The sequence below is a fragment of the Haliotis rufescens genome, unplaced genomic scaffold (assembly GCF_023055435.1).
Source record: "Haliotis rufescens isolate VD_foot unplaced genomic scaffold, xgHalRufe1.0.p SCAF_14, whole genome shotgun sequence".
Classification (NCBI taxonomy): domain Eukaryota; kingdom Metazoa; phylum Mollusca; class Gastropoda; order Lepetellida; family Haliotidae; genus Haliotis; species Haliotis rufescens.
In genome coordinates, this window is record NW_025963824.1 from 17,905,472 (window position 1) to 17,925,853 (window position 20,382).

The following is a 20,382-nucleotide window of genomic DNA, read 5'->3' on the forward strand; positions in this document are numbered from 1 at the left end:
TGAGTATGGAGACATTGAGCCTGGAGACATTGAGTGTGAAGACATTGAGGGTGGAGACATTGAGTGTGAAGACATTGAGTGTGGAGACATTGAGTGTGAAGACATATAGTGTGAAGACATTGAGTGTGAAGACATTGAGTGTGGAGACATTGAGTGTGGAGACATTGAGTGTGAAGACATTGAGTGTGAAGACATTGAGTGTGGAGACATTGAGTGTGAAGACATTGAGTGTGGAGACATTGAGTGTGAAGACATTGAGTGTGGAGACATTGAGGGTGAAGACATTGAGTATGGCGACATTGAGCCTGGGGACATTGAGTATGGCGACATTGAGCCTGGGGACATTGAGTGTGGAGACATTGAGGGTGGAGGAGAAATTGAGTATGGAGACATTGAGCCTGGAGACATTGAGGGTAGAGACATTGAGTATGGAGACATTGAGTGTGGAGACATTGAGTATGGAGACCTTGAGCCTGGAGACATTGAGTGTGAAGACATTGAGGGTGGAGACATTGAGTATGGAGACATTGAGTGTGGAGACATTGAGTGTGAAGACATTGAGGGTGGAGACATTGAGTATGGAGACATTGAGCCTGGAGACATTGAGTGTGAAGACATTGAGTGTGAAGACATTGAGGGTGGAGACATTGAGTGTGAAGACATTGAGTGTGGAGACATTGAGCCTGGAGACATTGAGTGTGAAGACATTGAGGGTGGAGACATTGAGTATGGAGACATTGAGTGTGGAGACATTGAGTGTGAAGACATTGAGGGTGGAGACATTGAGTATGGAGACATTAAACCTGGAGACATTGAGTGTGAAGACATTGAGTGTGAAGACATTGAGGGTGGAGACATTGAGTGTGAAGACATTGAGTGTGGAGACATTGAGTGTGAAGACATTGAGTGTGGGTACATTGAGTGTGAAGACATTGAGTGTGGAGACATTGAGTGTGGAGACATTGAGTGTGAAGACATTGAGTGTGGAGACATTGAGTGTGAAGACATTGAGTGTGAAGACATTGAGGGTGGAGACATTGAGTGTGAAGACATTGAGGGTGGAGACATTGAGTGTGAAGACATTGAGTGTGAAGACATTAAGTGTGAAGACATTGAGTGTGGAGACATTGAGTGTGGAGACATTGAGTGTGGAGACATCGAGGGTGGAGACATTGAGTATGGAGACATTGAGCCTGGAGACATTGAGTGTGAAGACATTGAATGTGAAGACATTGAGGGTGGAGACATTGAGTGTGAAGACATTGAGTGTGGAGACATTGAGTGTGAAGACATTGAGTGTGGAGACATTGAGTGTGAAGACACTGAGTGTGGAGACATTGAGTGTGGAGACATTGAGTGTGAAGACATTGAGTGTGGAGACATTGAGTGTGAAGACATTGAGTGTGAAGACATTGAGGGTGGAGACATTGAGTGTGAAGACATTGAGGGTGGAGACATTGAGTGTGAAGACATTGAGTGTGAAGACATTAAGTGTGAAGACATTGAGTGTGGAGACATTGAGTGTGGAGACATTGAGTGTGAAGACATTGAGTGTGAAGACATTGAGTTTGGAGACATTGAGTGTGAAGACATTGAGTGTGGAGACATTGAGTGTGGAGACATTGAGTGTGAAGACATTGAGTGTGAAGACATTGAGTGTGGAGACATTGAGTGTGGAGACATTGAGGGTGGAGAGATTGAGTGTGGAGTCATTGAGGGTGGAGACATTGAGTGTGAATACATTGAGGGTGGAGACATTGAGGGTGGAGACATTGAGTGTGGAGACATTGAGTGTGGAGACATCCAGTGTGGAGACATCGAGGGTGGAGACATTGAGGGTGGAGACATTGAGTGTGAAGACATTGAGGGTGGAGACATTGAGGGTGGAGACATTGAGGGTGGAGACATTGAGTGTGAAGAAATTGAGGGTGGAGACATTGAGGGTGGAGACATTGAGAGTGGAGACATTGAGGGTGGAGACATTGAGGGTGGAGAGACTGGGTGTGGAGACATCGAGGGTGGAGACATTGAGGGTGGAGACATTGAGTGTGAAGACATTGAGGGTGGAGACATTGAGGGTGGAGACATTGAGGGTGGAGACATTGAGTGTGAAGAAATTGAGGGTGGAGACATTGAGGGTGGAGACATTGAGAGTGGAGACATTGAGGGTGGAGACATTGAGGGTGGAGAGACTGGGTGTGAAGACATTGAGTGTGGAGACATTGAGGGTGGAGACATTGAGGGTGGAGAGAATGAGTGTGGAGACATTAAGGGTGGAGACATTGAGTGTGAAGACATTGAGGGTGGAGACATTGAGGGTGGAGACATTGAGGGCGGAGACATTGAGTGTGGAGGAGACATTGAGTGTGGAGACATCGAGTGTGGAGATATCGAGGGTGGAGTCATTGAGGGTGGAGGAGACATTGAGGGCGGAGACATTGAGGGTGGAGACATTGAGGGTGAAGAGACTAGGTATGGAGACATTGTTAGTGGGGATATTGAGAGTGGAGACATCGAGGGTGGAGACATCGAGGGCGGAGAGACTGTTGAAGGAGAGGCTGAGGGTGGGGAGACTGAGGTTGGCGAGATTGAAGGCGTTTAGACAGAGTGTGGTGAGACTGAGGGTGGTGAGACTGAGGTCGAGGAGACTGAGGGTGCTGATCCTGAGGTTGGCGAGATTGAAGGCAGTTAGACAGAGTGTGGTGAGACCGAGGGTGGAAACATTGAGGAAGGTGACTGTGAGGGCAGAGAGACAGTGGTAAGTTTACATATTGCATGTGTGGCTATTGTACTACTTACTCTGCTATACGTACATTGCAGTTCTCTCAACTTCCTGATTCTAACAACCAACATGCACGGTGTCCTATTCAACGAGATAACACGACTGTCATACCGTAAGACATCCACAACGCTGTCCCTGAACAGTAGTGCTCAAATGTCATCATGCTGTATGTTTGGGGGTGGTTTTGTTCCCAATGTCTGTTAAATGTCAGTCGTAAAGTGTCTTTAACTGGGAACTCCGACCTCAGAGACAACACACAACACCACACACACACACATACACACACACAGACACACCGATACAATGGATGGAGATATGTATGTGTGTGTGTGTGTGTGTGTGTGTGTGTGTGTGTGTGTGTGTGTGTGTGTGTGTGTGTGTGTGTGTGTGTGTGTGTGTGTGTGTGTGTGTGTGTGTGTGTGTGTTGTGTGTGTGTTGTGTGTGTGTCTGTTGTGTGGTGCGTGTACGTGTGTGCGGGTGCGTGAGCTCGTGTGTGTGTCTGTGTGTGCCTGCATGCGTGTGTGTGTCTGGGTGTGTGTGTGTTCGCGTGTGCTCGCGTGCTGTGTGTGTGTTTGTGTGCATGTGCGCGCGTGCATGTGTGTCCTTGCTGTGTGTGAGAATGCGGTATTGTGTGCGTGCGTGAGTGTGAGCGTCTACACATGGATCCTTAGTTTGCTCTGCAGAGAAAAGTCATCTACAGTATGACATTGACACTTAATGTTATTTCCAGAATATAGACCCAGAATAAAGCTAGTAATGATGTAATCCAATCTAATTAAAATCAGATCTTAGTTCTCGCTACCGCTAAACAAAGATCTGAGGACATCCCATTACGGGTCACGTCAGAACGACCTTGCGTGAACTTTGACCGACCAATGGAATGACCAATCAGAAGGCAGCTTTCTCGTGCTTTACGGCACTAATTTCAAACTGGCGACTACGCTTCGAAACATATTTTAACAAATTCTCGATTACAAATTTGAAACCCGAACAAAAGAACATGCGGTATGGCTAATAGATGGTCTAGATTGTATGGATTCAGTCGTTAAACCCGTAACTATCGTTCGGAATATCCCGTGTTAATGTTTTCGAGGTTGTATGATTAGAAATCACATTCCGACTGTCACTTTCATGATCTGGTAAGTGACGCTCTGATTGGTCGGATCAAAGGTCGTTCTGACGTGACCCCTAATGGGATGTCTTCAGATCTTTGTTTAGCGGTAGCGAGAACTGAGGTCTTATTTTAATGAGATTGCGATGTAATCCAACGACGAACAGCTAGGAGGTTTGTTTTCAACACGGAAGGTTCAGACAAATGTAATACAAACATATGGTTGAAATGTACAAATATGACGGATCATCAGTGCCTCTGAACTAGCGGCAGGTTTGTGACACAAGATGTCACTAACTACTTGGCTGTAATTAATTTCTGTATGAAACTTCATCCTGACTTTGAGATAGTTTACACTTCTGGCGTTATCTGCTTTTTAGAGATACTCTAAGCCAGGCTGACAGCCGTGTTACTCGTTATCAGTGTCGTCAGGGTGAGCTGGGTAGGTGTGGCCGGCCCCAGGCTGTCCGTGTCCGCCCGGGGGTGGTGCCCCGGGTGGTCTAGCATGGGTGTGGAAGGTGTGCGAGCCGTGTCACTGTTGAACCGGCCAGAGTCGTACGCCACACATAAATATATAGAATGTCACAGAAACAAATATATATTGTGTAACGAAGGACGCACAATTATAGTAATTGTACCAAATTCATGACAAATATACAGTTTATGTAATTAAAGAAATTATCAAATCTTACAGTTCAGTACACAACATCATTTCACCACTTTACAGGACCCTCATACTTCCTGTAAGGACCCTTGACATTATTCATTGGGGGTCCTCGGGAACTCTAGTTTTGTAGGTCAAGGTTAAACCCTGAGTTGAACCTTCAGATGAGCCAGGCCTTCGTTTTCCTCTTACCTTCGGTTCTGGCTGGCACTCACACCGCCACAGACAGATATCACACAGTATAGTGGACGGTACAGATATCACACAGTATAGTGGACGGTACAGATATCACACAGTATAGTGGACGGTACAGATATCACACAGTATAGTGGACGGTACAGATGTCACACAATATAGTGGACGGTACAGATGTCACACAATATAGTGGACGGTACAGATGTCACACAATATAGTGGACGGTACAGATGTCACACATATCTAACGGGACTAACGGGATCGGGTGGTCAGGCTCGCTGACTTGGTTGACGCATGTCATCGTATCCCAATTGCGTGGATCGATGCTCATGATGTCAATCACTGGAATGTCTGGACTCGATTATTTACATACCGCCTCCATAAAGCTGGAATATTGCTGAGTAAGGCGTTAGACAACAAACAAACAAACGAACAACCACTATTATGGACGGTGAGGTGAGGTGAAATGCCGTTTAACGTCGCGTCCAAGATTATTGCAGATTGTTCGTCTGCTAATGGGGTGTCACGTATCGGTTCCGCAGGTGGATTGTCCGGATGTAGAGGTGATCAACTGGCGTTGTGACCCTTGGTCTTCCCGATCTTGGACGATCTTGTGTCTGACCTTTTTGGTGAGTTGAAATGGGGCTTAACGTCGCGGCCAAGATTATTGCACTTACATAGCGACGTGCATGTACGCGTATGTGTGTGTGGCTGCTTGTACTAGTCCGGACTGATGCCGATTTATAGTGCTAGCACACTGAGATACCATGCCGCAGTTTAACATGAATACCCCACTCAGACACAGTATACTGACTCCGAGCCGACCAGTCCTTGTTTAAGCCCCTTAATGCCGAGCGCCAGACAGGGTAACAACAAGTACCATGTTTTAACGTCTTTTGGTATGACGCGGCTGGGGATCGAACCCCAGACCTCTACCATTAGACCACGGAGGCGGCATTATGGACGGTAGTGATAACCCATAATATAATGGGCGGCATAGATATCACACAATATGATAGACACAACATAAACCCCGCTGTTTCGGACACTATTTAAATTAATTTACTTCAGTTGCAAAACAAAATATATTTCCGCCAAAATACATTCCTTCTTTTGGACATTGACAAAACATTCTTTTGGGGAATATATTGTCCAATATACTCTTAACATCAAATAAATGAAATCCTCCTATTACCTTAACGGAACTGTTGGTTGAATATAGTGTGGCATGAACACCTGATAACCAACTGCCCATTCCTAAAATACAATAGAGCGGCAAAACAATGGAGTGACGTCACAGATGTGTTTGAATACAAGAGACAGTCCTTGGATGCGATCCAGTGCTGGCTATACAAGGTGGAGGTACTCACTACTGACTGTCACGGGTATCTCTGAAGCAAGACACACCGAGGCGATCTACTGTATGTGTTGCTAAACGGATGCGCTGGATCAGGAATGTGCAAAATAGTCATGTGTAAAACTGTTGTGTGACCACCGAACTTAATAATCACAGTTCACAAACACAATCACTAACTCTTCTCCTGACCCAGACGAGTGAAATATGACCAATGCGGTTCGGAACTCAACAGTGTGCAAAAACATTGAAAAGTTCCGTCACATTTCGCAAACATGCCTAATGAAAACTAGGGAGTTTGTAATGACATTTGTTTTCATTCTACGACCCAATTATGTTTACAAAAAACGAAGCCAGGGTTTAGAGGAATACGAGACACCAGAAAGAGTACCTTCAAGTCGTGGAGAAAGCGACCACCACTAAGTACGTTCCGTCGGGCTTGACATAGCTGAACATGACGTTCACAGTTCGGCATACAACGCCACAGCAACTTTCAAGTCTTCTGTTCAGAAGAGTTTACTGACAGGAGATTACCCAGGGTGCCCCACTGCACTACAGGTGCTTGTAGCCATTCACTTCGGCCCACGTTCACATCGGGGAAAATGCGTGATGAACTATGACATATAAATATTACTGGCATTGTGTGTATTTAACTGTTGTGAATTGTTGACGTTTATATGTATAAACGTTTATGCAGTAAGAACGTGGAAGTGTCCTGCCTCTTCACACCAGTACAACTGTCTGACACCACACCACCATTATGACACAAACACAAACCATTAAAGTCATATTAGTTCCATGTTCCCACGAACACAGTTTCCCCTCCCCCAGCGGCATCAACTGCACCCAGCACACCGTCTCCGCCGACCACGTGATGGCAGGTGGGTGATTGATGGCTATGGTTAAACGGCAATTGATTGATCAGGACATTTGGATGATCCCAGCTTCAACTTGGGACTTGTTCACGCGCCAGGGGCAGGGCTGTCGTGCAGCATCAGTTCGGTGGGTGATACAGTCAGTCAAAGATGGCTTCCTTTATTGACATGTTGCATGTTGTAAGGAAAATATATGAAGTATGAATAATCAACGTAAGCGTTGTTTTTGACGTGTTTTAATAATGAAATGATTACTTGGCACCGGTATGTTTAGGTTGAGATGACCACACTTAGCAGGACCGTGTGTCCACCTTGTCTGAGGCACGTGGGGCTATGATTTTCCGCACCTTGTAGCACAATTGACAGAATATGTCACTGGCTTTGTTGTGAGAAATTCATTAAAAACACTACATATCTATAAACAACACAACTTCAAGTTATTGCACGTGTAATGTATGTTTACGTGTCTTATTCTCTCTCTCTCTCTCTCTCTCTCTCTCTCTCTCTCTCTGTCTCCCTCTCTCTCTCACATACAGACACTAACACACACGCTATGCGAGCAGATATATATTTGCAAGTACATAGTTAAATTCTCGTTACGTGACATGTGACATGAGGGACAGGTGTGAAAACGACGAAGATTGAGAAGAGTGTTGTCATGGTGACAGCATATGTTTTCATAATGTTTGTTTCTAAATGTAATGATTATTCCTAAATGGCCGTTTTATATGTTGTCTTTAATATCCAGCTAAACCTGTAGCCAATGTTCGTGGCTGCACTGGTAATAACATTCAGTCACTAGGTGTGACGTCATACTTAAAGCATCACTTGGTACGGGCTACATCCAGGTAGTTATAGGTTTCGCTCCGTCTATCTTCCTCCAAGGACAAAATATACACACATCCGATATCTCCAAGCTATTAAATAATAAAACTAAAAACCTCATGCTTCCGTCTTCTGATGTGCTTACAAGTGCCAATGAAATTGATCAGGTAATTAATGACTTCGGGCCGACGTCAATCACATGTTTTACGATAGCTCCGGGGCATGACTGGGGTGTGTGGAGCTGTGTAGGAGGCGCGACGCTAGATCTCACGGTGTCGCCTGTACCTTGGCACGATGCTACTTACAGTAACTCAACAGTAACCAACAGTCATTCTACGATACCGCGACAGTAACTCTACAGTAGCTGAGGAGTAATTCTACAGTAACTCTTCACTAGCTGAGGAGTAATTCTACAGTAGTTCTACAGTAACTCTACAGTAACAGTGCAGTAGTTTAGGATCCTGTTACACTGACAGAGGAGAGAAGGTGAGTTCCGATTGTCGTTCTGTTTTTCCAAACAGGTCATGAGAGCAGAACGATTCAACGTCAGTAACTCATTGTGGCAACATGTCGGGATCAGGTGTACAGTTGTACAAATGTAATATATAGTGGTAACCTGTATGGTAAACGTACGAATAACAATAATGTTGTTAAAGGCGCATTTCACTTGCCGTTGTTGCCGCAGCAGTTATACTCCCGTGGTCGGGTACTCGGTGTCGTTTTAGTGACTATGTCACACAACGTCAGTCGCCAGTAGTGCGGCGGAGGCGTCTGTAACGTAACTGCCACCTGCCACTCCGGATGGATAACTCGTTATTACACATTCTGTTTTTTGTTCTTTCTGTCTGCATAGATCTCTAGCTGTTTATTCATGTTGTTGTGTGTGTTCACCACAGACCAGCCCAAGCTGGGTGTAACTAGGAAGTGGAGGACGACGTTACGTGAGTCAATCAAAGCCCCGCAGGCACAGCCGCCATCTTGTTTTGTGTCGTCTGACAACAGCACGTGTCACGTGCTGCGTTCATCACACCAGCAGACGACGGTATATTTTCGGAAAATCTCAGCTGGAAGGAACGTGTTAACGGATTACCTTTCGTGAAAATGTGTTGCTGTTGTTGTTCTTGGTGTTGTTCTGAAATGGATTACTTCTGACGTACAGTCGAAGACGCAACCTCGGTGTTTGAAATCTCTGTGGACAGGAAACAAACATCTTACGATCTGTGTTACTAATCAGTCGACATGGGCACTCCATTCGATTTCGCCAATGCCCTGGGACCTATGAACGGCAGTACCCTGTCTCCCACTGTATCTGGTCCTGTGTTCAACTTGACCTCCACTCCACCCATTCTACAGAACATGTCACAGATCACGGCGCCGTCCGTCGTTGCAACCCCGCAACCTCCATACACCACTGTAGATGCAGTGACGTCCTGGGGTGAGTACACACTCACGTGGAAACTGAGTCTTAGTAAACAGGGAGCATGGATTTCTTTCACATTGTGATAGATGTGTATCGCCTTCAGAGAAAAACACTTTCTGTTTATTCCAAATTTAAATTTGTGGGAAGTTAAAGTCAGTACTGACAGGTGAAATCCTATGGGGACAAAGCTATTATGTTAAGTTATGCTAGTTACACGTATGGTCTAATATGGGTTATAAGCATTTGACTACAACGATAGATGTACTCTTAAGGATATAGCGTCTCGACCGAGGCTGATATCCCTTGTACATCAGTCTGAGGTTAACTGAAGCTGTATGCTTTTTGACATTTAGTCATATTTCTTCCTCAACAACAACTTGGGAGGAGGTATCGAACCTAACAATGACTTGCTTCCTCGTTGGCAGGCAACATTGTCCAGTGTCCGCAGATCGGCGTCAAGTCCGGCTGGTACGACGAGAAGCTGTCTGCCAGTTCACAGAGTCGTGACGTAGGCACCATCGTCAACATCTCGTGTAAAGACGGCTCCAAACTGCGCGGGCCCTCTGTGCTACGCTGTCGGGAGAATGGAGTATGGAATGGCACGCAGCCGCACTGTGAAGGTTTGTTGATTCATGTACACTGGCTGTCGTTAAAGGGTATAATATCAATATCCGTTGGTTTGGGATTGTGTGGTTTTGATAGCACTTGTTTAAAGAAATTGTATGAAACGATAGGTCAAAGACGAACTACGATATGTCGCACCATAAAACCCCATTAAGTCGAATTGATAGGTGCGTGTAAAATATTTGGAATTTTGTCGATAATTACACCATATAGTCTATAGTTACATCGCCAAAAGCTATGTCCATGTGATAGCCAAGTTAACAGAGTTGAGTGTATGGGAGTTTCACGGCATATACGTCCACTGCCGACCCGTGAAGACCCGGGGTAGAATAAGTCTTCAGCAACCCATGCGTGCCGTAAAAAGGCGACTATGCTTGTCGTAAGAGGCGACTAACGGGATCGCTTGATCAGGGTCGCGGGGGTGGTTGGGTGTTTATCGTACAATAAAACAGTGAAGGGAGATATTCATGGAGGTTTGTTTATTGTTCTTTGCCATTTATCGGAGGTATTATATATATTGCAATATAAGATAGCTACGTGATAAATCCCAACGAACAATGAAGAACGTTTAATGCCTCTGCAGTGTTTTATTGTACGATAAACAACACCCACACGTCGTTTATGTCTTAAATATAATAGTAAGTACGTGATTATGGAGAATATGAACGGAATAAATCTGAGTATATTTATTTAACTATTTAAGATGTATGTATAGATGTCGTGTTCATTCAGAGGTGAGGTGAAATGGGGTTTAACGTCGCGTCCAAGATTATTGCACTTATATAGCGACGTGCATGTACGTGTGTGTGTTTGCGTGGCTGCTTGTACTAGTCCGGACTGATGCCGATTTATAGTGCTAGCTCACTGAGAAACCATGCCGCAGTTTAACATGAATACCCCACTCAGACACAGTATACTGACTCAGAGCCGACCAGTCTTGTTTTAGCCACTTTATGCCGAGCGCCAGACAGGGTAACAACAAGTACTATCTTTTAACGTCTTTTGGCCGGGGATCGAACCCCGGACCTTCCGCTCTCCGGGCGGACGCTCTACCTCTAGACCACGGAGGCGGTCCTGTGTTCATTCAGATGTGATGGACGGATGACAGAGATAACACTAGGTACCGAGGATCTGAAACCTCTGTATAAAACACCTAGATAACATTAGACACCTAGGGTTTGATACCTCTGTATAAAACACCTAGATAACATTAGACACCTAGGGTTTGATACCTCTGTATGAAACACCTAGATAACGCTAGACACCTAGGGTTTGGTACCTCTGTATAAAACACCTAGATAACACTAGACACCTAGGGTTTGGTACCTCTGTATAAAACACCTAGATAACACTAGACACCTAGGGTTTGGTACCTATGTATAAAACACCTAGATAACACTTGACACCTAGGGTTTGGTACCTCTGTATAAAACACCTAGATAACACTAGACACCTAGGGTTTAGAACCTCTGTATAAAACACGTAGATAACACTAGACACCTGGGGTTTGGTACCTCTGTATAGAACACCTAGATAACACTAGACACCTAGGGTTTGGTACCTCTGTATAGAACACCTAGATAACACTAGGTACCGAGGATCTGAAACCTCCCTATAGAACACCTAGATAACACTAGACACCTAGGGTTTGGTACTTCTGTATAAAACACCTAGATAACACCAGGTACCGAGGATCTGAAACCTCCCTATAGAACATCTAGATAACACTAGACACCTAGGGTTTGGTACCTCTGTATAAAACACCTAGATAACACTAGACACCTAGGGTTTGGTACCTATGTATAAAACACCAATATAACACTAGACACCTAGAGTTTGGTACCTCTGTATAAAACACCTAGATAACACTAGACACCTAGGGTTTGGTACCTATGTATAAAACACCTAGATAACACTTGACACCTAGGGTTTGGTACCTCTGTATAAAACACCTAGATAACACTAGACACCTAGGGTTTAGAACCTCTGTATAAAACACGTAGATAACACTAGACACCTGGGGTTTGGTACCTCTGTATAGAACACCTAGATAACACTAGACACCTAGGGTTTGGTACCTCTGTATAGAACACCTAGATAACACTAGGTACCGAGGATCTGAAACCTCCCTATAGAACACCTAGATAACACTAGACACCTAGGGTTTGGTACTTCTGTATAAAACACCTAGATAACACCAGGTACCGAGGATCTGAAACCTCCCTATAGAACATCTAGATAACACTAGACACCTAGGGTTTGGTACCTCTGTATAAAACACCTAGATAACACTAGTAACGAGGATCTGAAACCTATGTATAGAACACCTAGATAACACTAGTAATGAGGATGTGAAACCTATGTATAGAACACCTAGATAACACTAGTAACGAGGATCTGAAACCTATGTATAGAACACCTAGATAACACTAGTAATGAGGATGTGAAACCTATGTATAGAACACCTAGATAACACTAGTAACGAGGATGTGAAACCTATGTATTGAACACCTAGATAACACTAGTAATGAGGATCTGAAACCTATGTATAGAACACCTAGATAACACTAGTAATGAGGATCTGAAACCTATGTATAGAACACCTAGATAACACTAGTAACGAGGATCTGAAACCTATGTATAGAACACCTAGATAACACTAGTAATGAGGATCTGAAACCTATGTATAGAACACCTAGATAACACTAGTAATGAGGATCTGAAACCTATGTATAGAACACCTAGATAACACTAGTAATGAGGATCTGAAACCTATGTATTGAACACCTAGATAACACTAGTAACGAGGATCTGAAACCTATGTATTGAACACCTAGATAACACTAGACACCTTGGATTTGGTACCTCAATATTGACACCTAGATAACTCTAGGTGCCTTGGATTTGGTACCTCAATATTTAACACCCAGATATAACAGGATACCTTGGATTTGGTACCTCTTTATAGACCACCTAGATAACATCAACGGCAGTCGTATCAACTGGTCAGTCCCCCGGTGGATATTCCCGTTATGATATCCGTGATTTGTACTTATGTATACGTGCTTCTTGTGTACCTCTGAGTCTACCCGTCCATCATGTGGGGTCTTGTCCAAAACGAAATGTTATATAATATTTCCTAGCACCCAGCCACTGTTCCTTCAACTTACACAGGCACTATCAAAGTGGGCCTGCCGATGTCCAAGTGGTTAGTCATCGCGGTATTGTCAGGCTGCAGCGCGCTCATCATCATGGTCGTCACCATTCTCCTCTGCAAGTTCGTCTGTTGTTCCAAGTCCAGGAAGACCGAGGACGGGTAAGTACCGCCACAGTTAGGCAGTAAGTCATCTGTCATTGGACCGCCACAGTGAGGCAGTAAGTCATCTGTCATTAGACTGCCACAGTGAGGCAGTAAGTCATCTGTCATTAGACCGCCACAGTGAGGCAGTAAGTCATCTGTCATTAGACCGCCACAGTTAAGGCAGTAAGTCATTAGACCACCACAGTGACGCAGTAAGTCATTAGACCACCACAGTGAGGCATTAAATCATTAGTTCATCACAGTGAGGCAGTAAGTCATTACACCATCACAGTGAGTCAGTAAGTCATTAGACCACCACAGTGACGCAGTAAGTCATTAGACCACCACAGTTAGGCAGTAAGGCATTAGTTCATCACAGTGAGGATGTAAGACATTAGACCATCACAGTGAGGCAGTAAGTCATTAGACCAGCACAGTGACGCAGTAAGTCATCTGTCATTAGACCGCCACAGTTAGGCAGTAAGTCATCTGTCATTAGACCGCCACAGTGAGGCAGTAAGTCATTAGTTCATCACAGTGAGGCAGTAAGTCATTAGACCATCACAGTGAGGCAGTAAGTCATCTGTCATTAGACCGCCACAGTGAGGCAGTAAGTCATCTGTCATTAGACCGCCACAGTGAGGCAGTAAGGCATTAGTTCATCACAGTGAGGCAGTAAGTCATTAGACCGCCACAGTGAGGCAGTAAGTCATTATACCATCTTAGTGACGCAGTAAGTCATTAGACCATCACCGTGAGGCAGGAAGTCATCTGTCTTTAGACCACCACAGTGAGGCAGTAGGTCATCTGTCATTAGACCGCCACAGTGAGGCAGTAAGTCATCTGTCATTAGACCGCCACAGTGAGGCAGTAAGTCATCTGTCATTAGACCGCCACAGTTAAGGCAGTAAGTGATTAGACCACCACAGTCAGGCAGTAAGTCATCTGTCATTAGACCGCCACAGTGATGCAGTAAGTCATCTGTCATTAGACCGCCACAGTTAAGGCAGTAAGTCATTAAACCACCACAGTTAAGGCAGTAAACCACTGGACCAGCACAGTGACGTAGTAAGTCAATGGATCACCACAGTGAGGCAGTAAGTCATCTGTCATTAGACCACCACAGTGACGCAGTAAGGCATTAGACCACCACAGTGAGGCAGTAAGGTATTAGTTCATCACAGTGTGACAGTAAGTTATTATACCAACACAGTGAGGCAGTAAGTCATTAGACCACCACAGGTAGGCAGTAATTAGTCGTTAGACCACCACAGTTAGGCAGTAAGTCATTAGAACATCACAGTGAGGCAGTAAGTCAATAGGTACCACAGTGACGCAGTAAGTTATTAGACCACCACAGTTAGACAGTAAGTCATTAGACCACCACAGTTGGGCAGTAAGTCATTAGACCAACACAGAGACGTAGTAAGTCAATAGACCACCACAGTGAGGCAGTAAGTCATCTGTCATTAGACCACCACAGTGATGCAGTAAGTCATTAGACCACCACAGTGAGGCAGTAAGTCATTAGTTCATCACAGTGAGGCAGTAAGTCATTAGACCACCACAGTGAGGCAGTAAGTCATTAGACCACCACAGTGACGCAGTAAGTCATTAGACCACCACAGTGAGACAGGAAGTCATTAGTTCATCACAGTGAGGCAGTAAGTCATTACACCATCACAGTGAGGCAGTAAGTCATTAGACCAGCACAGTGACGCAGTAAGGCATTAGACCACCACAGTGAGGCAGTAAGGCATTAGTTCATCACAGTGAGGCAGTAAGGCATTAGTTCATCACAGTGAGGCAGTAAGTCATTAGACCACCACAGTTGGGCAGTAAGTCATTAGACCACCACAGTTAGGCAGTAAGTCATTAGACCACCACAGTTGGGCAGTAAGTCATTAGACCACCACAGTTAAGCAGTAAGTCATTAGACCACCACAGTTAAGCAGTAAGTCATTAGACCACCACAGTTGGGCAGTCAGCATCGACACTTGAACTGTATTTGGATCGAGAGAGGTTACATACGCTGTCATTGTTTCGGCTATGTCTATATGAGCTATGTGTATTGCAGCTATATCTCAGTCTGGAAGTATGAGTCTGGAATAGTCAAACCAGTGGTCGATACTATGAACATCGTCTGTACCAAACGCCTAATAAACGTCCACTTCAAGATTGTAACCCGTGGTGATTCGACGAGGGATAGGTCCCCAGTACTCCTTCGTGTAACCCCCATTTCGATGCTGAGGCAGAGAAGACAGCCGGTCCCCTGTGTTTCACCTAGCTGGGAGTCGGTCAAAATAAGGACCATGGTTGGTTAACTCACTGAATGTGGATTGTTGTACGCGTCGTACGAAACTGAGCAACGTATATGTCTGTTTTTAAGTGTATCTCACGTACAACAACTTTACTGGTGAGCAATAGAGAATGTCATGTGTGTGAAGAATTGCCCTTGAAGCTCCTGATTCCCAACATCTCCAGGTCATCATCCGGCGTCACGGCGGACACAACTGACCACGAGTCGATCAGCCCATACTACTCCGTGAACATCCTCAACAGAACACGGTCAGATGCAACCAGTGACCATTACGCAAAACCAGAGGTCTACAGTTCTTTCGTCAATCCTGGCTTCTACGAGGATGTGTATGCAAGATGGCGGAGTCGGGAAGAGCTTACGGAACGGGTGTACGACTCTCCTTGGCTGATCAAGTGAGTGGGGAGGAGTGAGTGTGTGTGTGTGTGGGGGGGGGGGGGGGGCGTTTGTTGGGATTGGATTAAGGTTACGGATGGGAAGAAACAGGAGTGAAGGAAGCTTACAGTTGCGTTGCAAACCACCTGTGATATATTCTTACTTTGCTTTTCTTTCACATGAACGTCGTTTTGTTATGATTTTAAACTGTGTTCATTTAAGCCGGCGGTTACAAGACCAATGCCAGAACCAGGAGATGAGGTGGAGCACGATGAGCCTACAGGCCCACGACCACTACGACTATGGCAGGTGAGGGCTAGACACACTGTGTGGCAGCGTGTAGACGTCACTTAGAAGGGTTTGCCCAACAACTGAAGCAACAGTTTGAATTGACACTACAGGGTTCACGGGGTCTCCAAATAGTCGACAACAATGAATCTTCGGACTGCTAACAATTGTGTAACAATCAGTTAGGATAATAAGTGGCAAAATCTTATCATTCTGTGCTAAGTATATATACGTTGCAAACTCCGCCAGTCGTGTTCTTGATCCTATGTGCACGCGTCCAGATGAACAAGGATCCACTTTATGTCAGGAACAGCCAGGAAGAGATCCATACGTACTACCTGGACATTATCAGGACAGTATCAAAACATATAAAACAAAACTGAAGAAAAGAAAAACTATTGAAGCCTTTGTTAAAGTGTAGTAAACATCATTCTGTGCCACTAAACATCTGATACGTTCTGCCAGCTGATGTGAGCAATGTCAATGTAGCCACTAAGATATGAACACGATGGTTCACGTGCAGTTTTCGGGTGAATTAAGGATTTTGGATTTACAGTGTATTATTTCAGGAGACATTATTACCGTAAATCTAGCGGTATAACATTTAAGAAAGTTTACCCGAACTGGCATGTTAATTGTAATATTCACGTCCGCCAAGGGCACGTAGCTAGTGCATGCATTGTTATTCATTTCAAGGTTTGTTGTATTTTCAGATTTGGAAAAATTCCCCGGTCACAGGTGACGGATCAAGAGATTCAAGATTCGGAACAACTAACGACATTTTAAAGCCAAACTGACTTGTGTTGTTTTGTATATTAAATGTATATAGAAATTTGAATGGGAAATAAATCTCTTTCTTAACTCACAAACTGGTGCTATGAGATCGCGAGGTTTTGTCTATCTGGCATCTCCACGAGAGCTAACTGACTTGACAACTTTCACAAAGCATTGACACTAAACGGACAAAAAAATGGAAACTGCCTCGGCATTAAATGGACAATAAATTCACAACACGTGCAAACTGACTTGACAATACGTGCAAACTGACCTGATAAAACTTGGTAACTAACTTAAGATAACATGGTAACTAATTTGTCAAGCCGTGGAAAATGTCAGGACATGCCATGGAAACCGACTTGAAGTAACGTGGAAACTGAACATTGAACATCCGACTTTATCGTTATTGGCTGTCTGCACTGGGACATTGACTTGATAGAACATGGACACTAGCTTGACAGACAACAAGAACATTTGTCTGTATCGTTGTCTGGTGGTCTACATTGGCTTGACAGACAACAAAAACATTTGTCTGTATCGTTGTCTGGTGGTCTACATTGGCTTGATAGACAACAAGAACATTTGTCTGAATCGTTGCCTCGTAGTTTACACTGGCTTGACAGACAACAAGAACATTTGTCTGTATCGTGGTCTGGTAGTCTACACTGGCTTGACAGACAACGAGAACATCTATCTGTATCGTTGTTAAGTAGTCTACACTGGATTGACAAACAACAAGAACATCTGTCTGTATCGTTATCTGGTAGTCTACACTAGCTTGACAGACAACGAGGCATGTGTCTGTATCGTTGTTAGGTACTCTACACTGGCTTGACAGACAACAAAAATATCTGTGTGTATCGTTGTTAGGTAGTCTACACTGGCTTGACAGACAACAAGAACATCTGTCTGTATCGTGTTCTGGTAGTCTACACTGGCTTGACAGACAACGCGAACATTTATCTGTATCACTCTCTGGTAGTCTACTCTGGCTTGACAGACAACAAGAACATCTGTCTGTATCATTGTCTGGTGGTCTATACTGGCTTGACAGATAACAAGAAAATTTGTCTGTATCGTTGTCTGGTAGTCTACACTTCCTTGACAAACAACAAGAACATCTGTATCGTTGTCTAGTAGTCTACACTGGCTTGACAGACAACAAGAACATCTATCTGTATCGTTGTTGGGTAGTCTACACTGGCTTGACAGACAACAAGAACATATGTCTGTATCGTTGGCAGGAAGTCTACACTGGGTTGACAAACAACAAGAATATCTCTCTGTATCGTTGTTAGGTAGTCTACACTGGCTTGACAGACAACAAGAACATCTGTCTGTATTCTTGCCTGGTGGTCTATACTGGCTTGACAGACAACGAGAACATCTGTCTGTATCGTTGTTAGGTACTCTACACTGGCTTGACAGACAATAAAAACATCCGTCTGTATTGTTGTTGGGTAGTCTACACTGGCTTGACAGACAACAAGAACATCTCTCTGTATTGTTGTTGGGTAGTCTACACTGGGTTGACAAACAACAAGAATATCTCTCTGTATCGTTGTTAGGTAGTCTACACTGGCTTGACAGACAACAAGAACATCTGTCTGTATTCTTGCCTGGTGGTCTACACTGGCTTGACAGACAACAAGAACATCTCTCTGTATCGTTGTTAGGTACTCTACACTGGCTTGACAGACAACAAGAACATCTGTCTGTATCCTTGCCTGGTGGTCTATACTGGCTTGACAGACAACGAGAACATCTGTCTGCATCGTTGCTAGGTACTCTACACTGGCTTGACAGACAACAAAAACATCTGTCTGTATTGTTGTTGGGTAGTCTACACTGGGTTGACAGACAACAAGAACATCTGTCTGTATCGTTGTGAGGTAGTCTACACTGGCTAGACACACAACAAGAACATCTGTCTGTATCGTTGTTGGGTAGTCTACACTGGCTTGACAGACAACAAGAACATCTGTCTGTATCGTTGGCAGGTAGTCTACACTGGATTTCCGACAACAAGAACATCTGTCTGTATCGTTGGCAGGTAGTCTACACTGGATTTCCGACAACAAGAACATCTGTCTGTATCGTTGGCAGGTAGTCTACACTGGATTTCCGACAACAAGAACATCTGTCTGTATCGTTGGCAGGTAGTCTACACTGGATTTCCGATAACAAGAACATCTGTCTGTATCGTTGGCAGGTAGTCTACACTGGATTTCCGACAACAAGAACATCTGTCTGTATCGTTGGCAGGTAGTCTACACTGGATTTCCGATAACAAGAACATCTGTCTGTATCGTTGGCAGGTAGTCTACACTGGATTTCCGATAACAAGAACATCTGTCTGTATCGTTGGCAGGTAGTCTACACTGGATTTCCGACAACAAGAACATCTGTCTGTATCGTTGGCAGGTAGTCTACACTGGATTTCCGACAACAAGAACATCTGTCTGTATCGTTGGCAGGTAGTCTACACTGGATTTCCGACAACAAGAACATCTGTCTGTATCGTTGGCAGGTAGTCTACACTGGATTTCCGACAACAAGAACATCTGTCTGTATCGTTGGCAGGTAGTCTACACTGGATTTCCGACAACAAGAACATCTGTCTGTATCGTTGGCAGGTAGTCTACACTGGATTTCCGACAACAAGAACATCTGTCTGTATCGTTGGCAGGTAGTCTACACTGGATTTCCGACAACAAGAACGTTTGTCTGAATACCGTGAGCAGCCTGCGACCAAATGAGATTGCTTCTCTAAAATTATTCAAAATGCTGTCGAAGTGGGTGCCACAACATGGGTCAAAGAGAACTGTAAACTGTTGCATGTTTTTTTCAGGTCGAGTTAAGTCAGTGCGTGATGTTGTCATTGGTAGAATGCACAGACTCGCAGACACACACACAGACACACACACAGACACACACACACATACATACGCACACAATATTCTATAAATGCATCTGCAGCTGGTTGTCTGTTTAGCTGAATGAACCTGTGTAACTGCATATGGTTCAGAATGACCGGACAATTTGGGATGAGGCGACACAGTAGGACTGTTTCCCCTCAACAATACAAGTTACATATCACAAAACTGCAATGTTAGAAATCATATTCTTCTCAAAACAATTCCGACGAGCACCGAAGAGCAGCACGTGCCATTGGACATGAGAGTGTATTAGTGGTCTCAGGTCCAGGCTCCAAGTTGACGAAACGTTTCGTGTTCACATGCGTGATCTTTCGTAAACATGAAACACATGATGTCAGGCCGCCGCACCTTACTTTAAAGAGAAGTGGCATCGCAGTGCCCTTGTCATAGGTCGTTTTCAGCTAGCATCATCGCCTGCTGGATGGGGAGGTAGACAACAGATGAGTGTCCTTCAAATATTCATGCGTTGTTCGCCAGCCGACGTCTCTCCGCCATCACATTTAGAGCTTGATGTTCGCTAAGTGTAGGGATAAAC

General features: G+C 44.4%; 2 protein-coding genes across 7 annotated transcripts in view; one reads left to right on the plus strand and one right to left on the minus strand.

Moving 5' to 3' along the window:
• LOC124124494 overlaps positions 1-2,947 on the minus strand; it is a 15,774-nt gene extending 12,827 nt beyond the window's left edge. For 2 of the 4 annotated variants that reach the window (XM_046487677.2, XM_046487675.2), the window contains exon 1: positions 2,800-2,946. The gene's annotated coding sequence lies outside the window, so the exon portion shown is untranslated. Of the gene's footprint in view, positions 1-2,799 lie in introns of all 4 variants that reach the window. The other 2 variants (XM_048395093.1, XM_048395094.1) reach the window with 2 other exon arrangements.
• Positions 2,628-16,996, plus strand: LOC124124493. Of its 3 annotated transcripts, none has more exons than XM_046487673.2 (7): positions 2,628-2,758; positions 8,703-9,241; positions 9,652-9,846; positions 13,025-13,166; positions 15,636-15,863; positions 16,066-16,152; positions 16,845-16,996. In XM_046487673.2, the coding sequence occupies exons 2-7, from the start codon at positions 9,046-9,048 to the stop codon at positions 16,915-16,917; spliced, it is 921 nt and encodes a 306-aa protein (XP_046343629.2). In that variant the 5' UTR covers positions 2,628-2,758; positions 8,703-9,045; the 3' UTR covers positions 16,918-16,996. The 3 variants fall into 3 exon arrangements, with proteins under 3 accessions (XP_046343629.2, XP_046343630.2, XP_046343628.2); XM_046487674.2 differs by lacking the exon at positions 2,628-2,758 and adding an exon at positions 7,046-7,108; XM_046487672.2 differs by lacking the exon at positions 2,628-2,758 and adding an exon at positions 8,053-8,292.
• The last annotated feature ends 3,386 nt before the right edge of the window (positions 16,997-20,382 follow it).